At 56.1% G+C, this 12,373-nt stretch overlaps 1 protein-coding gene across 2 annotated transcripts in view; it reads left to right on the top strand.

The window, feature by feature from the left end:
- The first annotated feature begins 509 nt into the window (after nt 1–509).
- Nucleotides 510–12,373, top strand: part of Tesc (tescalcin) — a 30,245-nt gene continuing 18,381 nt past the window's right edge. The window contains exon 1 of one of the 2 annotated variants that reach the window (XM_050159120.1): nt 510–896. In XM_050159120.1, the coding sequence (XP_050015077.1) occupies nt 839–896 (58 nt within the window). In that variant the 5' untranslated portion in view covers nt 510–838. Of the gene's footprint in view, nt 897–12,175; nt 12,311–12,373 lie in introns of those variants that run through there. The other variant, XM_050159122.1, reaches the window with a different exon arrangement.

Below are 12,373 nucleotides of genomic sequence, written 5' to 3'. Positions count from 1 at the left end.
TTCTTCTAGCTCTGCCAGGCTCCGCGTTGCTGTAAGAACTGCCAGGGCTCTGGGTCCTGGTTGGCCACAGTCGGCTCCTGAGAGCCCCAGCACCAAAGAGCTGGGCCCACCTGCGTCCGTGACCCCAGCACTTCCAGCCAGAACAGACTTTAGCAGCTGGACCTGTCTGAGTGTCACCTATCTGGGCAGGGCATGGGTGGAGGCCCGCAGGGCAGCCTTATTCCTCTGGGTCCCTCCCTCATCTTCTGGATAGAATCCCACGGACCCCCACCCCCCCACTCTTTAGGCGGTGAACATCTCACGAGCCCCTAATGGTGGTTGGAGCAGCAGCAGGACTGGCCAGTGAGGACCGCCTACCTCACTACTTAGTGGATCTACGGGACCCACGGGTCCCACCTACTCCACTCTGCAGCTAAACTGAGGCCACCTGCGGGCGCGCCCTTCTCCGGGCGCCAGCCGGGTGCAGGGAGCGGAGGAGGGGCGGCTTTAGCCTAGGTTCGCACGCACTCTCTCCTCTGTCCTGCAGGACCCCGGGGGGTGGGCGGTGGGGTGCTGGTCGCGCTGCCCCCAACCCCACCCCGCAGGGCTGCGGCAGGGGCATGACCGAGTTGCGTTCTCCACTCCCCCACCCGGGCCCCCGCGGCCGCGAGTGAAACCGGCTAGCGCTAGGACCGCGCCGCTCCGCCCGCCCGCCCGCCGCTATAAGAGGCCGCTCCGTTTCCCCACGCGGAACCGGCTCCGCGCCTCGGTCCCCGCGTCCCCACCCGGCTCCAGTTCGGCGCAGTCCAGGCAGTCCCCGGCCTCCCTTCGAGGGGCGCCCCGGGCCCCGCTGCGCACCATGGGCGCTGCCCACTCGGCGTCCGAGGAGGTGCGGGAGCTCGAGGGCAAGACCGGCTGTGAGTACCGTACCGAGGCCGGGCACCCGCGCGGGGACGGTCGCCTGCATGCCCCCCGCTTCGCGCCGCCGCGCTGTGTGACCTTGGGCTAGTGGCTGGCCCTCTCTGTGCCTTGCTCTCCGGTTGCTTCAAATGAGTTCCCGCCCGCCCCTGTGCGGGAGATGCCGCCGAGAGGGGCTGGAGGGGACCCCGGACGGGGGCGGGGTGGGTGGTGGCCCGGGACGCAACGAGACCCCAGCCTCCCCCGGCCGAGGCGGAGGGCAGGGCGGAGTCGGGCAGGTGGCCGCGGCTGTGAGGGCCGGCGCCCCGGCAGCCCCGGAGACGCTGAGCGCGCGCCGCACCTGCAAGTCTGCGGCTGGCGATGCGCAGGGCGGAAAGTTTGCAAGTGGCGGGACCGGAGGAGCCGCGCCGCCCGCGGTGACCTTAGGCGGGGGTCACCCTCCCGCGTCCCCGCGCGTCCCCGCCCCCGGCTGCAGCCTTGGGCACCGAGCCCCGCGTCCTCCGAGCTGGCGCGCTCTCCCCGGACCGCAGAGGCCGGGAGGGGCGAGCGCGAGGAAGCGCCGGTCCGACTCGCGCTTGACCCTGGGCGTGGGTGGGCAGGCGCACGGGCAGAACCTGCTTTGCTAACCGGACGAAGCCGGTGTTAGCCCTTCCGAGGCGGTGTGACCTTGGGCCAGTCAGTTTAAGCCTCTAAGCCTCAGTTTGTCGCCTCTGTGGAATGGGTGGGTGGTAGCCCGTGAGAGCGCCAAACAGCGGCAGCTGCGGCGGGAGGCAGCTGCTGAGTTGAGAGCAGCCAGTCAGCAGCCACCCGAGAGGGGACCCCGCTGCCATCCGCCTCCCTAGAGCCGGTGAAGTCATAGAAAGTCCCACACTGCCGAGTGTCTACACCCGCGCACACAGTCAGCCCAAGTGTGGAGTGGATCCGGTTAAAGAGTCGTTTATATAACTCGCTAAGGGCGGCATCCGAACGGTCCGGTCCCTGCAAGAGCGGACTGTGGGAGCGCTGTCGGGAGTGTGTGCACACCGTGTGCAAGGCAAGCGCGAGTGTGTGCAGGCTGTGTGCAGATGGGAGTGTGTGCATACTGTGTGCGAGCAGGGGAGTGTGCATGCTGTGTGCAAGCTGGAAGTGTGTACACACTGTGTGCAAGGCAAGCAAAGTGTGTGCAGGCTGTGTGCAGGCAGGCGTGTGTGCATGCTGTGTGCAGATGGGAGTGTGTGCATACTGTGTGCGAGCAGGGGAGTGTGCATGCTGTGTGCAAGCTGGAAGTGTGTACACACTGTGTGCAAGGCAAGCAAAGTGTGTGCAGGCTGTGTGCAAGGTAAGCCAGAGTATGTGCACGCTGAGTGCTAATGGGACTGTGTGCGTGCTGTGTGCAAGTGGGCGTGTGTGCAGGCTGTGCGCAAGCGGGAGTGTGTGCAGCGCAAGTGGGCGTGTGTGCATGCTTCCTGCAAGCGGGAGTGTGTGCAGCGTGTGCACCTCTGTGATCCTGGACCCTCAGTGCCTCAGTCTTTCCAGTTCAGGAACCCCGGATCCGTGTCCCTCCCCCGAGTCTCACTTTTGTATTTCCTGAATTCACTTTACTGACCGCAAACCAAAAGTTTTATAATCACGACAACCCCCATCCCCTGCCGCCCTGCAGGCCCACGCGGGAGGCCCCGCCCACTTCTGACTCAGTTTGACCCTTGGCCAGTTGCTGCCCCAGCTGGTGCAGGTTGAACACCCCCCCCCCAGCCTTCTGGGGGAATTCCAACGGGCTGTGGGTTTGACAGTGATGGCCGCAGAGCATGCCGGGAGCCTTGTAAGTTTCCTGGGTTCAGCCTCCCACGGTGGCAGATGCTGGGGTGGCTTCTCTAGCTGCCTGGGCTCAGAACTCAGTCCAAAGGAGGCTGCGGAGGGGACCCGAGGTTACCCCCCGGGGACAGTGCTTCCTGGGGTCCTGCAGGCCTTGAAGGCGCTGGTGCCGTCTGGGCACTTTCACCCACTTGGCAAATCTTTATGGACCCGGGTTTTTGAGGATTTTGGAGGATGCGGCGGTGACCCAGAGACGCCAGTATTCTCAAACGGGATGCACAGCACAGAGATCTACCCCGTGGGTGTTATGTGCCGGGAACAAACAGTAGGAGGAGGGGGGTGGGGAAAGGCTGCACAGGTAACTAAGGAGCCAGCCATGTGACAGCGGCAGGAGCATTGGAGCTGCAGGTGCCAAGGCCCTGTGGCAGGAGGCAGCTGGTCATGTCGGTGAGAGTGGCTGAGGACACAGCAGTCCCCGAGGCTCAGGCTGCATTACAACCTTACGCTTCCTGTGCCTCAGTTTCCTGTACTGTCAAATGGACACAGCAATCGTATCTTCCTTAGAGGTGCAGCCCTCAGAGCTACCTCGACCTGAGTGTTGGTCCCTTTATCCCTGCTGTGTGCCCTTCAGTGGGTCGCTGCCTCTCTGGCCTCACCTCCAAGGGTTGTATGGACCTGAGGAGGTGACGTTAGCCGTTAGCGGGAAGGCACTGGATGGGCAGTGCCTGTGAGAACTTTTGGAAAGTGTCCCAGGATTGGGGTGGCCAGGGGGACATATTGCACTGGGGCTTGCTCAGTCCAGCACTTAGCACTTTAAGACACCCAGTAGGTCTGCACCCCCATTTTCAGGTGATGGTGATAAGGCCATTTCCTCCCACAAGGGAAACCGAGTCTCCAAGACAGACAGCATCTTGCCGGCAGCCCCACAGCCAGGAGTGGAGGTGGGGATGGAGGGTCTGGGTTCAGCGGCCTCTCTGACCTCCAGGGTAGGAACGGCTGCCCAGGGCGGACAGCTTTTCCTTCCTTTACCCTCTCTGCTGCCGGCTGGCTGCGTGCGTCTGTGCGCGTCTGTGCCATTGTCTGTCTAGAGACCCATCTCTTCCTCTGCGGTTCATATTTCAGATCTGACCTCCCTGTCTCAGGGCAAAGTTCCTGCCACTGTTTAGGGCTCTGAGAGCTGTTGCTCCCGTCCAGAAGACTGTCCTGCCTGGCCGCTCCCATGCAGCCTCAGTGAGCACACTCAGACCTGATCCTCCCTTCGTTCCTAGGCTCCTCCCGCCACCTCCTCAGTTCTGTCACCTGCCTCCCCCTAAAACGCGGGCATCCGTGTCCCTCCACTCCCCACAGAGTGGCAATGAGACCACACAAGGCTCACACGGGGGCAGGGGTGTCACTGAGTCCAGGGTCACCTCCCCCTACAGGCGTTGTCCATGCCAGCCCTGAGGCACCCCATGGAAAATGGGCCTGTTGGCAGCTTGCCTGTCTGCATAGGGCTCAGCAAGGCCCCCTTCCTCCACAGAGAGCTCACTCGGTGACTCATGGCTCAAGCCTCCCTCCTAGCCGAGCCAGCACCCACCTAGACTGTCGGTGAGCATTAGCCAGGGACCTCAGCTCGTCTTTCCACCCAGGAGGGACATCAGGCCAGGGCCATGGCCCTCGGGGACCCTGAGCTAGCCTGGGATACTTCCCCTGCCCAGTCCTGATGGAAGCCAGGCTGGAGGATGCTGGGAAAGGCCTGCAGAGCCAAGAAGCTGCCAGAAGCAGCAGAACCTTGGGCCAGAGCTCAGGCCTCATGGCGACATTGGCAGGCTCGTGACGTTTGTCCAGCACTAAGAGAAACACAGCTGTCAGTAAGGACATCCTGCCGTTCTGGAGCCTGCTGGGGACACTGCTGGCCCTTTGCATGGATGAGATCACAGAGGCTCTGCAGATGGATGAGGGGAGGGGAGAGCCGAGGCCAGTTGGGGCCTGGTTCCTTTGAGTTCCGTTGACCCGGGGGGGGGGTGAGATTTCTTATAGTCCTCTTTGTAGAGCTATGGTTGGAACCCAGGGCCAGCCTCGCACAGGTCAGACAAGTGCTCTGCCAGTTAGCTGCACCCCATCCCCCCTTTTAAGAATGTTTGATATAGTCTTCCCCTGTAGCCCAGACTGGCCTTGAACTCAGGATCCTCCTGCCTCAGCCTCCCAGGTTGCCAGCTCAGGCCTGTGTCATTGTCTGGGAGTGACCTCTGCCCATTGCAGGTCCTGGATGAGGGTGGGGGATGGGTGGGTTCTCTGCTCTTCAAGTTCAAGGGCTTGAGGTACAGGGGAAGCTGGCGGGGGTGGGACTGACACCTCTGGAGTCAGCAACCAACAGAAGCTTGAGAGCAGCCAGCCAGAGCCACTTCCGCATTAGTGGCCAAGGCTGTTGACCCTGGGGGCCCCCTTTCATGGAGCCCCTTCTCTCTTCCCAGCAGAAGGCTAAAGGAGAAGGGTATTGAATTTGAGGAGATCTTGTCTCTAGAAAACGGGGAGGAAGGGAAATTTTTTTTTTTCTAGACAGAGTTTCTCTGTGTAGTCTTGGCTGTCCTGGAACTCACTCTGTAGACCAGGCTGACCTCGAACTCACAGATATCCTCCTGCCTCTGTTTCCTGAGCGCTGGGATTAAAGGCACGTGCCACAACTACCTAGTGCCCAGCAGCTACTCCCCCCAGCCTTGGAAGTCAACCAGTCAGCTAGCTATCTTTGTAAGAGCTCCCTGAGGGAGGGTTCCTCCTCACGGCCACTTATAGACAACAGAGGTTTAGCTCAGGAAGTGACTGCCGTGGTCCTCTAGTGAGGTTTCAAATGGAGAGAGAGAGAGAGAGATTGAGATTGGGCATGCCAAAGGTGGGTCCCTGGCATGCCCAGGAGAGGTGAGCGTGGTACAGCCACATGCTGGTAAACTGGGTTGCATGGTTGCATTGGGCCTTGGGGCTGACAGGATAGGTTCTGGATGATATGGAATGTTCTAGAACTTGCATGTTTGGTGACAAGCAGTTAGGTTGGAGTGGGAGCTACTCCTTCTGTCTCCTGGGGGTTTCCAGGGTGGCTCACATCTGTTCTGAAGAGAGAGTTCTGTTGTCTGTGGGAGAGCAGGTGGCAGTGGCTGGACCTGCCGGCTTGGGGACCTGCAGTAATGAGCTCTCTGTGCATCTTCTTACCCCTGCTCTGTGGGCCACGTGTTTTGTTTTGAGCTAATACCCTGCTTTCCAGATGTATCAGGGACGTTAATCAGAGCTCAGGCAAACGGACCGGGTGGCGGACCAGCCGGACAAGTGCCATATATACGGGGTGGGCGCTCCAATGTCCCCAAAGCACTTAGGTCCCTGATATCTTAAACTAAAAGACTGGGGTCTTTGCACCTCTGAAGGACCCATTGCTCTAGGAAGAAGGTGGGGCTACGGCCCCAAGGGAGGAGCTGTCCCACCAGCCAGCCTGTCACTTGCTCCACTTTAATTATTCATAAAGCCAGAAGGTCACCTGGGCATTTCAGTTGGTGACAGCGGTTTTCTTCTGCACTAGGACAAAAAGGTCCTTTGTTGTCCTTGAGGAGTGACCTTTTTGGTTGGGCAGGCTGTCAGGAGTGGCCTTCCACTCACCTTGCAGGGAGGCAACAGGAAGTAGCTGAGGTCACCTCAGGGCCTGAGGTTCTCTAGAAGGGAGGGCGGGCAGCAGGGGCTTTGCAGATGAGGCTGAGCCCCTTCAAGAGGACCCTCGCTGTGCCTCAAGCCCCAAGTGTCACAGCTGGAAAAGGGGCCTAGGCAAGCCTGGGCTGAGCATCCATCTCAAAAGCAGAATGCTCCCAAGTACAAACTTCTGTGGTGTGACACCCCAAGTGGAAAATTCCTCCGTGACCTCACATAACAGTGCACTCAAGACACGTGCAGGGGAACTTCAGAGGGAACTCAGTGGTAGGACACTTGCCTAATGTGGGGGGCTTTGGGTTCAGACCCCAGCATCACGAAAACGAATCAAGAGATGTCTTAATAATCTTATATCAGGTCTCAGTTCATAGTGTGCTTGCTTAGTGTACACAGAGCCGTGGGTTCAGTAACCCAGTTCCAAATATGACCAGTGTGGTGGAGGCAGGGAGAGCAGAAGTTCAAGGTCATCTTCAGCTACACACAGAGTCTGAGGCTAGCCCAGGTTACGAGCCCCAGCCTGGAAACAAGTCAAAATATTATATAACATCAGTTTTTAAATTTTGGTTTTGTTTTTTTGCTGTAGCTTTAGAACCTGTCCTGGAGCTTGCCTTGTAGACCAGTCTGGCCTTAAACTCACAGAGATCCACCTGCCTTTACCTCCTGAGTGCTGGGATTAAAGGTTGCACCACCAATGCCCAGCATAAACTCACCTTTTTGTCTTGTCCTGGTCCCGTGCCTGAGATACTTCATCCGTAACAGAGTAAAACCCGAAATGGGCACAGTCCAAGGCTGTGAATCCTCCTAGTTACAGGGTGATGAACTTTTGAAGTTGGCCACATTCCAGTGTAAACAGTTTTTAAAATTATATCGGTGTGTGTGTGCACACGGGCACACGCGCGTGATCACTCCACAGCACAGGCTCGGTGGCAAGAACCTTTCTTCTCTACGCCATCTGACCAGCTCTGTGGGCAATTTTTACATCCACGTCCATAATTTCCTCATCTCCCGGCCCTGACACACCTAAAATGAACCGTTACCTCTGCCTTTGTGCTTAATTTTGTCTGGCTGTGTATTTTTGTTCTTGAAGTCTGCCTACAGGCTGGTCGATCACCCTTTGGGGCAAATACTTATTTTCACAAACACATTATGAATCTTCTTTCCTATCTAATACATTTCCCCATGGATTTCTCAGCAATGGTCCGCGAGTTATAAACTGGACTCTCTTTTCCTGGTGTTTATGAATGAACATTGAGCTGGGTATAAAATTTTAACTTATTGGATGATTTTCCCAACCCTGCTCCGAAATTCTGTTTTGGGTTGCTATTGATAAATTAGGTTTTGTCTAATGGCTTTTTGTTGTTGTTATTGAAACCTATTTTTCCTCTGTTTTAAAGTTTGTAATGCTGTTTTTTCTGTTGTTGTTACTTGCATTTTTTTTAAATTCTGACAACTGTCTGGGTACCACACACTTAAAAAAATAATTTATTTAACTTTATTTTATGTGCATTGGTGTTAAGTTGTCAGATTGCCTGGAACTAGAGTTCCAGACACTTGCGAGTCACCATGTAGTTGCTGGGAATTGAACCCAGGACCTCTGGAAGATCAGCCAGTGCTCTTAACCGCTGAGACATCTCTCCAGCCCCTGTGTTGGTGTTTTAGATAGGATCATAGCTGGGAATGGTTTATGCTGTTTCATTCTAAAGGACATTCATGTTTTCTCTCATGAAAATGTCTCCTGATGACCTCTCAGTGGTCCCGACATCCATGGGTTGGACCTTCTTGCTGTCCCCTGACCTCTTGACCCTTCCCTTGTGTGTCTGCATCGCTCTGAGGGACACTCAGCATCATCTCCTTAGGTCTGCCCTTCGATTCACTAAGTCTCTCTCCAGCAAGGTCACAGCCTTACCCTCTGTCCTGGCTGGTTTTATGGCAACTTGACACAAGCTAGAGTCATCTGAAAAGGGAGCCTCAATCGAGAAAATGTCTTCATAAGATCCAGTTGTAGGGCATTTTCTTAATTAGTGGCAGATGGGGAGGGCCCAGACCATTGTGGGTGGGGCCATCCCTGGGCTGGTGGTCCTGGGTTCTATAAGAAAGCAGGTTGAGCAAGCCATGATGAACAAGCCAGTAAGCAGCACCTTCCATGGCCTCTGCATCAGTTTCTGCCTCCAGGTTCCTGCCCTGTTGGAATCCCTGTCCTGGCTTTCTTTGATGAACAGCAATATGGAAGTGTAAGCCAGATAAACCTTTTCCCCCTCAAGCTGCTTTGGTCTTGGTGTTTCATCGTAGCAATAGGAACCCTGATTTAGATACCCTTTAAGATTTTAAATTTTGTTTTGCTTTGTTTTTTTTTGGGGGGGGGGGGACAAGGTTTCTCTGTGTAGTTCTGACTATCTAGGAACTTGTTCTGTAGACCAGGATGTCACTGAGCTCACAGAGATTCGCTGCCTCTGCTGGGTGCTGGGATTGAAGGTGTACACCACCACGGCCTGGTAAACTTTTAAATTCTAATTACTTTATAAATCGCTTATGGGTTCATGCTGTAGGGTTTGAGCATCCTCTTTGGTTCCTTTGCTTTGTATGGTTGACTTGATTCTGGGTCCATCTTCTGCGTCCCTCCCAGTGGCAGGGCTCCTGTGCGCCCCAAGTCACAGAAGTGATTTCCAAGGCACCATTGCATCTGTTGTGCTAAGTACTCCGGGGTTCTCATCAGTCTGCAGACACTCTGTATATGAACTTCTCAGTGTGGGACACGCCTCCCTCTTCTCCCTCTTCCCCTCTTCCCAGCAGAGGCCATGCCCAGGCTGGAGAAATGTTACTATCTGACCCACCTGACACAGATGGCTACTCTTTACATTTCGATGTTTTGTGTGGTCCTGGTTTAAGCTTACATAGATTAAGGCCAGGAGGGTCTCTTGATGGGTTTCAAGCCCCCACGTTTGGTCATCAGGACTTGTAGCCATTCTAACACGATCCGGCGGCTTCTGTTCATCACCCTGTGGGGGTCTCAGTCTCTCCTTGCTTCAGACATCTGGGTGTGATCTTGTTCTACAGCCCAGGCTGTCCTTGAACTGGAGATCCTCCTGCCTCAGCCTCCTTGGTGCTGCTGGATTTGCAGATGTGTGCCGCCAGGCCCTGCTCAGGAAAAGCCCTTTCTTCTAAACTTAGTACAATATTAAGGTGTTTCCTGGATTTCCCCATTGGCCACGTGTTTGGAGTGGCAGGAGCCGCCTGTGCTAGCCCTCAGAAGCAGGACCAGTTCTTTGACATCTTTCCATGCACATGAGGTAAGCTACCGCCACTCCATTCAGCCTCAGGATAAATCTGGAGCTGAGATGGTTCTGAAGGCGAAACTGAGCTGTCTCTTGGATGCTGTGCATGCGTGGCACCTGGAGGTTGCCCCACCCTTCTATATCATCCCACTCTAATGCAGAAATGTAAAATGCCGCTTGCTCTAGCACACGGGGCACAGAACGTGGCAGGAGGAACAAATCCTACCTCTGCTGTTCTGAGCTGTGTGACCTCCAGCGAGCCACACTGCCTCTCTGATCCTGCCTCCTGAGCAGGGAAGGGGGTGTGCTGCCATTGGCACTGTTGGGAAAGCCGAGCTGTCGCCTGCCCAGCCCTGGCTCAGCTCCTGCCTGTGAGTCAGGCTGTCACCCTCTCTATTCCTGCTATAAGGCGAACAGTTAAGAGCCAAGCAGGGCTGGGGAAAGGCGGGCACACCCCACCTGTAGTGCTCAGAGCCACTCTATTCCACTCAAACAGTTTTCTGTGTTGTCTCATTTGCTCAGAGTGCAGGGTATGTGTCAGAGCAAAAGCAACCCACCCAGCACATCCCCTCCACCAAGGGTGTGTTCTGTGCTGAAGAAGCCCACAGAGACCCCAGCGGGACCCTTGGTGCCGGAGGTGACCACAGATGGTGTTTCCCTGCTGATGTGGGCTGGGCTGGCTCTGCCCCGGGGAATCTGTGGCTTTTGTACTGGGCTGACATCTATGCGAAGCAGGTCCGAGGGTCTGTGTTCCCTCCTCCCTGTTGGTCTGAGGGTCTGCGTTCCCTCCTCCCTGTTGGTCCGAGGGTCTGCGTTCCCTCCTCCTTGTTGGTTCGAGGGTCTGCGTTCCCTCCTCCTTGTTGGTCAGAGGGTCTGCATTCCCTCCTCTTTGGTCTGAGGGCCTGTGTTCCCCCTCCTTGTTGGTCTGAGGGTCTGTGTTCCTGTCTCCCCTGTTGGATTGGAAAAACCACTTCGAACAGTCAGGCGCATCCTTGGGAGGCTTCAGAGTCCATGGCAATATGGTGGGTGCACGCCAGGGCTGCGGCTGCCGAGGCGCTGGCAGGTGGAGGGAGGGTGTTCGTGAGAGGGCAGCTGGTAGGATCCCCTGCGAGGAGGCTCAAGGCTCCGGAAGCCCGGCCTCCCTTCCCAGTCCTGCATTAGTCACTGCTGTGTCTGGAGCCCCAGGTGGCCTCCCTGTGGAGCCCAGAGGCAGCAGAAAAGCCCTGCAGACTGGAGTGGCTCAGGGCACAGCCAGCCTGTCACAGCCAAGCTGATGACTCTTGTTCCTCTGCTGAGATTTGGAGCTAAGTAGACAGTGATTTTTCAATTGGGACCAAAGTTCGTGTGACATAAAATTTACCATTTTAGGACTGGGAAATGACTCGGTCGGTGAAGCATCCTGTGAGCATGAGAACCAGAGTTTGATCCCTCCCACCCATGTGAAATGTGGTAACATACATCTAATCTCAAAGCTGGGGAGGCAGAGAGGGGAGGGACCCTGGGGCTGGGTGGTACTGGCCAGTCAGTCCACTGAATCTGTGAACTGGGGTACAGTGAGTGACACTGGCTCAGTAAACAAGGTAGAGAGTGATAGGAAGACAGGAGATGTTGACCTCACCCCCTTCATGTGCACTCACGTAAACACACACACACACACACATACACACACATGCATACACATATGCAACACACATGCACACACATGAATGCTCATACACACATGTACACACACACGCATGCACACACATACACAAATGTGTGCATATGCACACACACGTACACTCATACACACACATGCACGCACATGCACACACACATGCACACTCACTAATGACATTAGCTGCTGTGAGGTGAACTTCTTGGTTGGGTTCCATGCAGTCAGTGTTCTAAATATTTCCAGAACATTCAATCACCCCCAATTAAGCCCTGAGTCCACCTGTTGTCCATCTTCACCCTCTCCTCCTGGCCCTTGCCGAGCAAGAGTCCATGTTCCACTTCCAAGGAATCACCTGGTTGGGTGCTTGACCCACAGACGTGTGGACTGGGTGGCCTCGGTGCCCGGTGCACTGTTGTCACAGGCCCACTCTGCACCGGTGAGGGCCACAACAGCCTCTCTTTTGCGATTGTGCCTGTGGATTTCCCCTCTTTCCCACAGCCATCTGCAGGAGACGTGGCTCTTCACCTTGGAGAGCTGTGAACAGCATTTCTGACGGGGTGGCATGTCACCATGGGAGCCGTCTCCTAGGAGGTGGGAGGTATTGTTTTCTCAGAGGAGGAGGCAGAATGGTACTTAAGGAGCTGCTCAGAGCAGCTCCGAATTACCAGCCTGTGCCTGGGCTGATCCTCCGGATACCTGGGGAGTGTCCCCAGGGTCCTGGCCCATCTCTTGAGATGGTGAGCCACAGAGCTCTGTGTTCCTCGGAAGTCCTCCCCAGATCCTACTTGGTGTCTTATTCAGGCTGGTGGCTGCTGAGGACAGGAGGCAGGGAGGCTGAGGGAGCCCCTGAGAAGAGAGGGTGCAGGTCACACTTGCCTCTCCTGTGTCCCAGCCCCTCTCTTCTTACCAGGTCTGCAGCTGCTGGCTCTCAGATGTCCCCAGCCCCCTCTCTGTGTCTGCTTTCCGTCTTATCTTGCCAGGGGTGACAGATCTTGGCCCCTGGCTTGGAGTCCCATGTTCCCTGAAGGTGAGGACTCTAAAACTTGTCCCTACTGGATGAAGCCAGCCCAGCCCACCCTGCCACTCCCAG

Source organism: Alexandromys fortis, unplaced genomic scaffold, assembly GCF_014885135.2.
Source record: "Alexandromys fortis isolate MF-2015 unplaced genomic scaffold, M_Fortis_MF-2015_v1.1 scaffold_90, whole genome shotgun sequence".
NCBI classification, from domain to species: domain Eukaryota; kingdom Metazoa; phylum Chordata; class Mammalia; order Rodentia; family Cricetidae; genus Alexandromys; species Alexandromys fortis.
The sequence above is the reverse complement of the archived record's forward strand: the minus strand, read 5'-3'. Positions and strand labels throughout refer to the sequence as shown.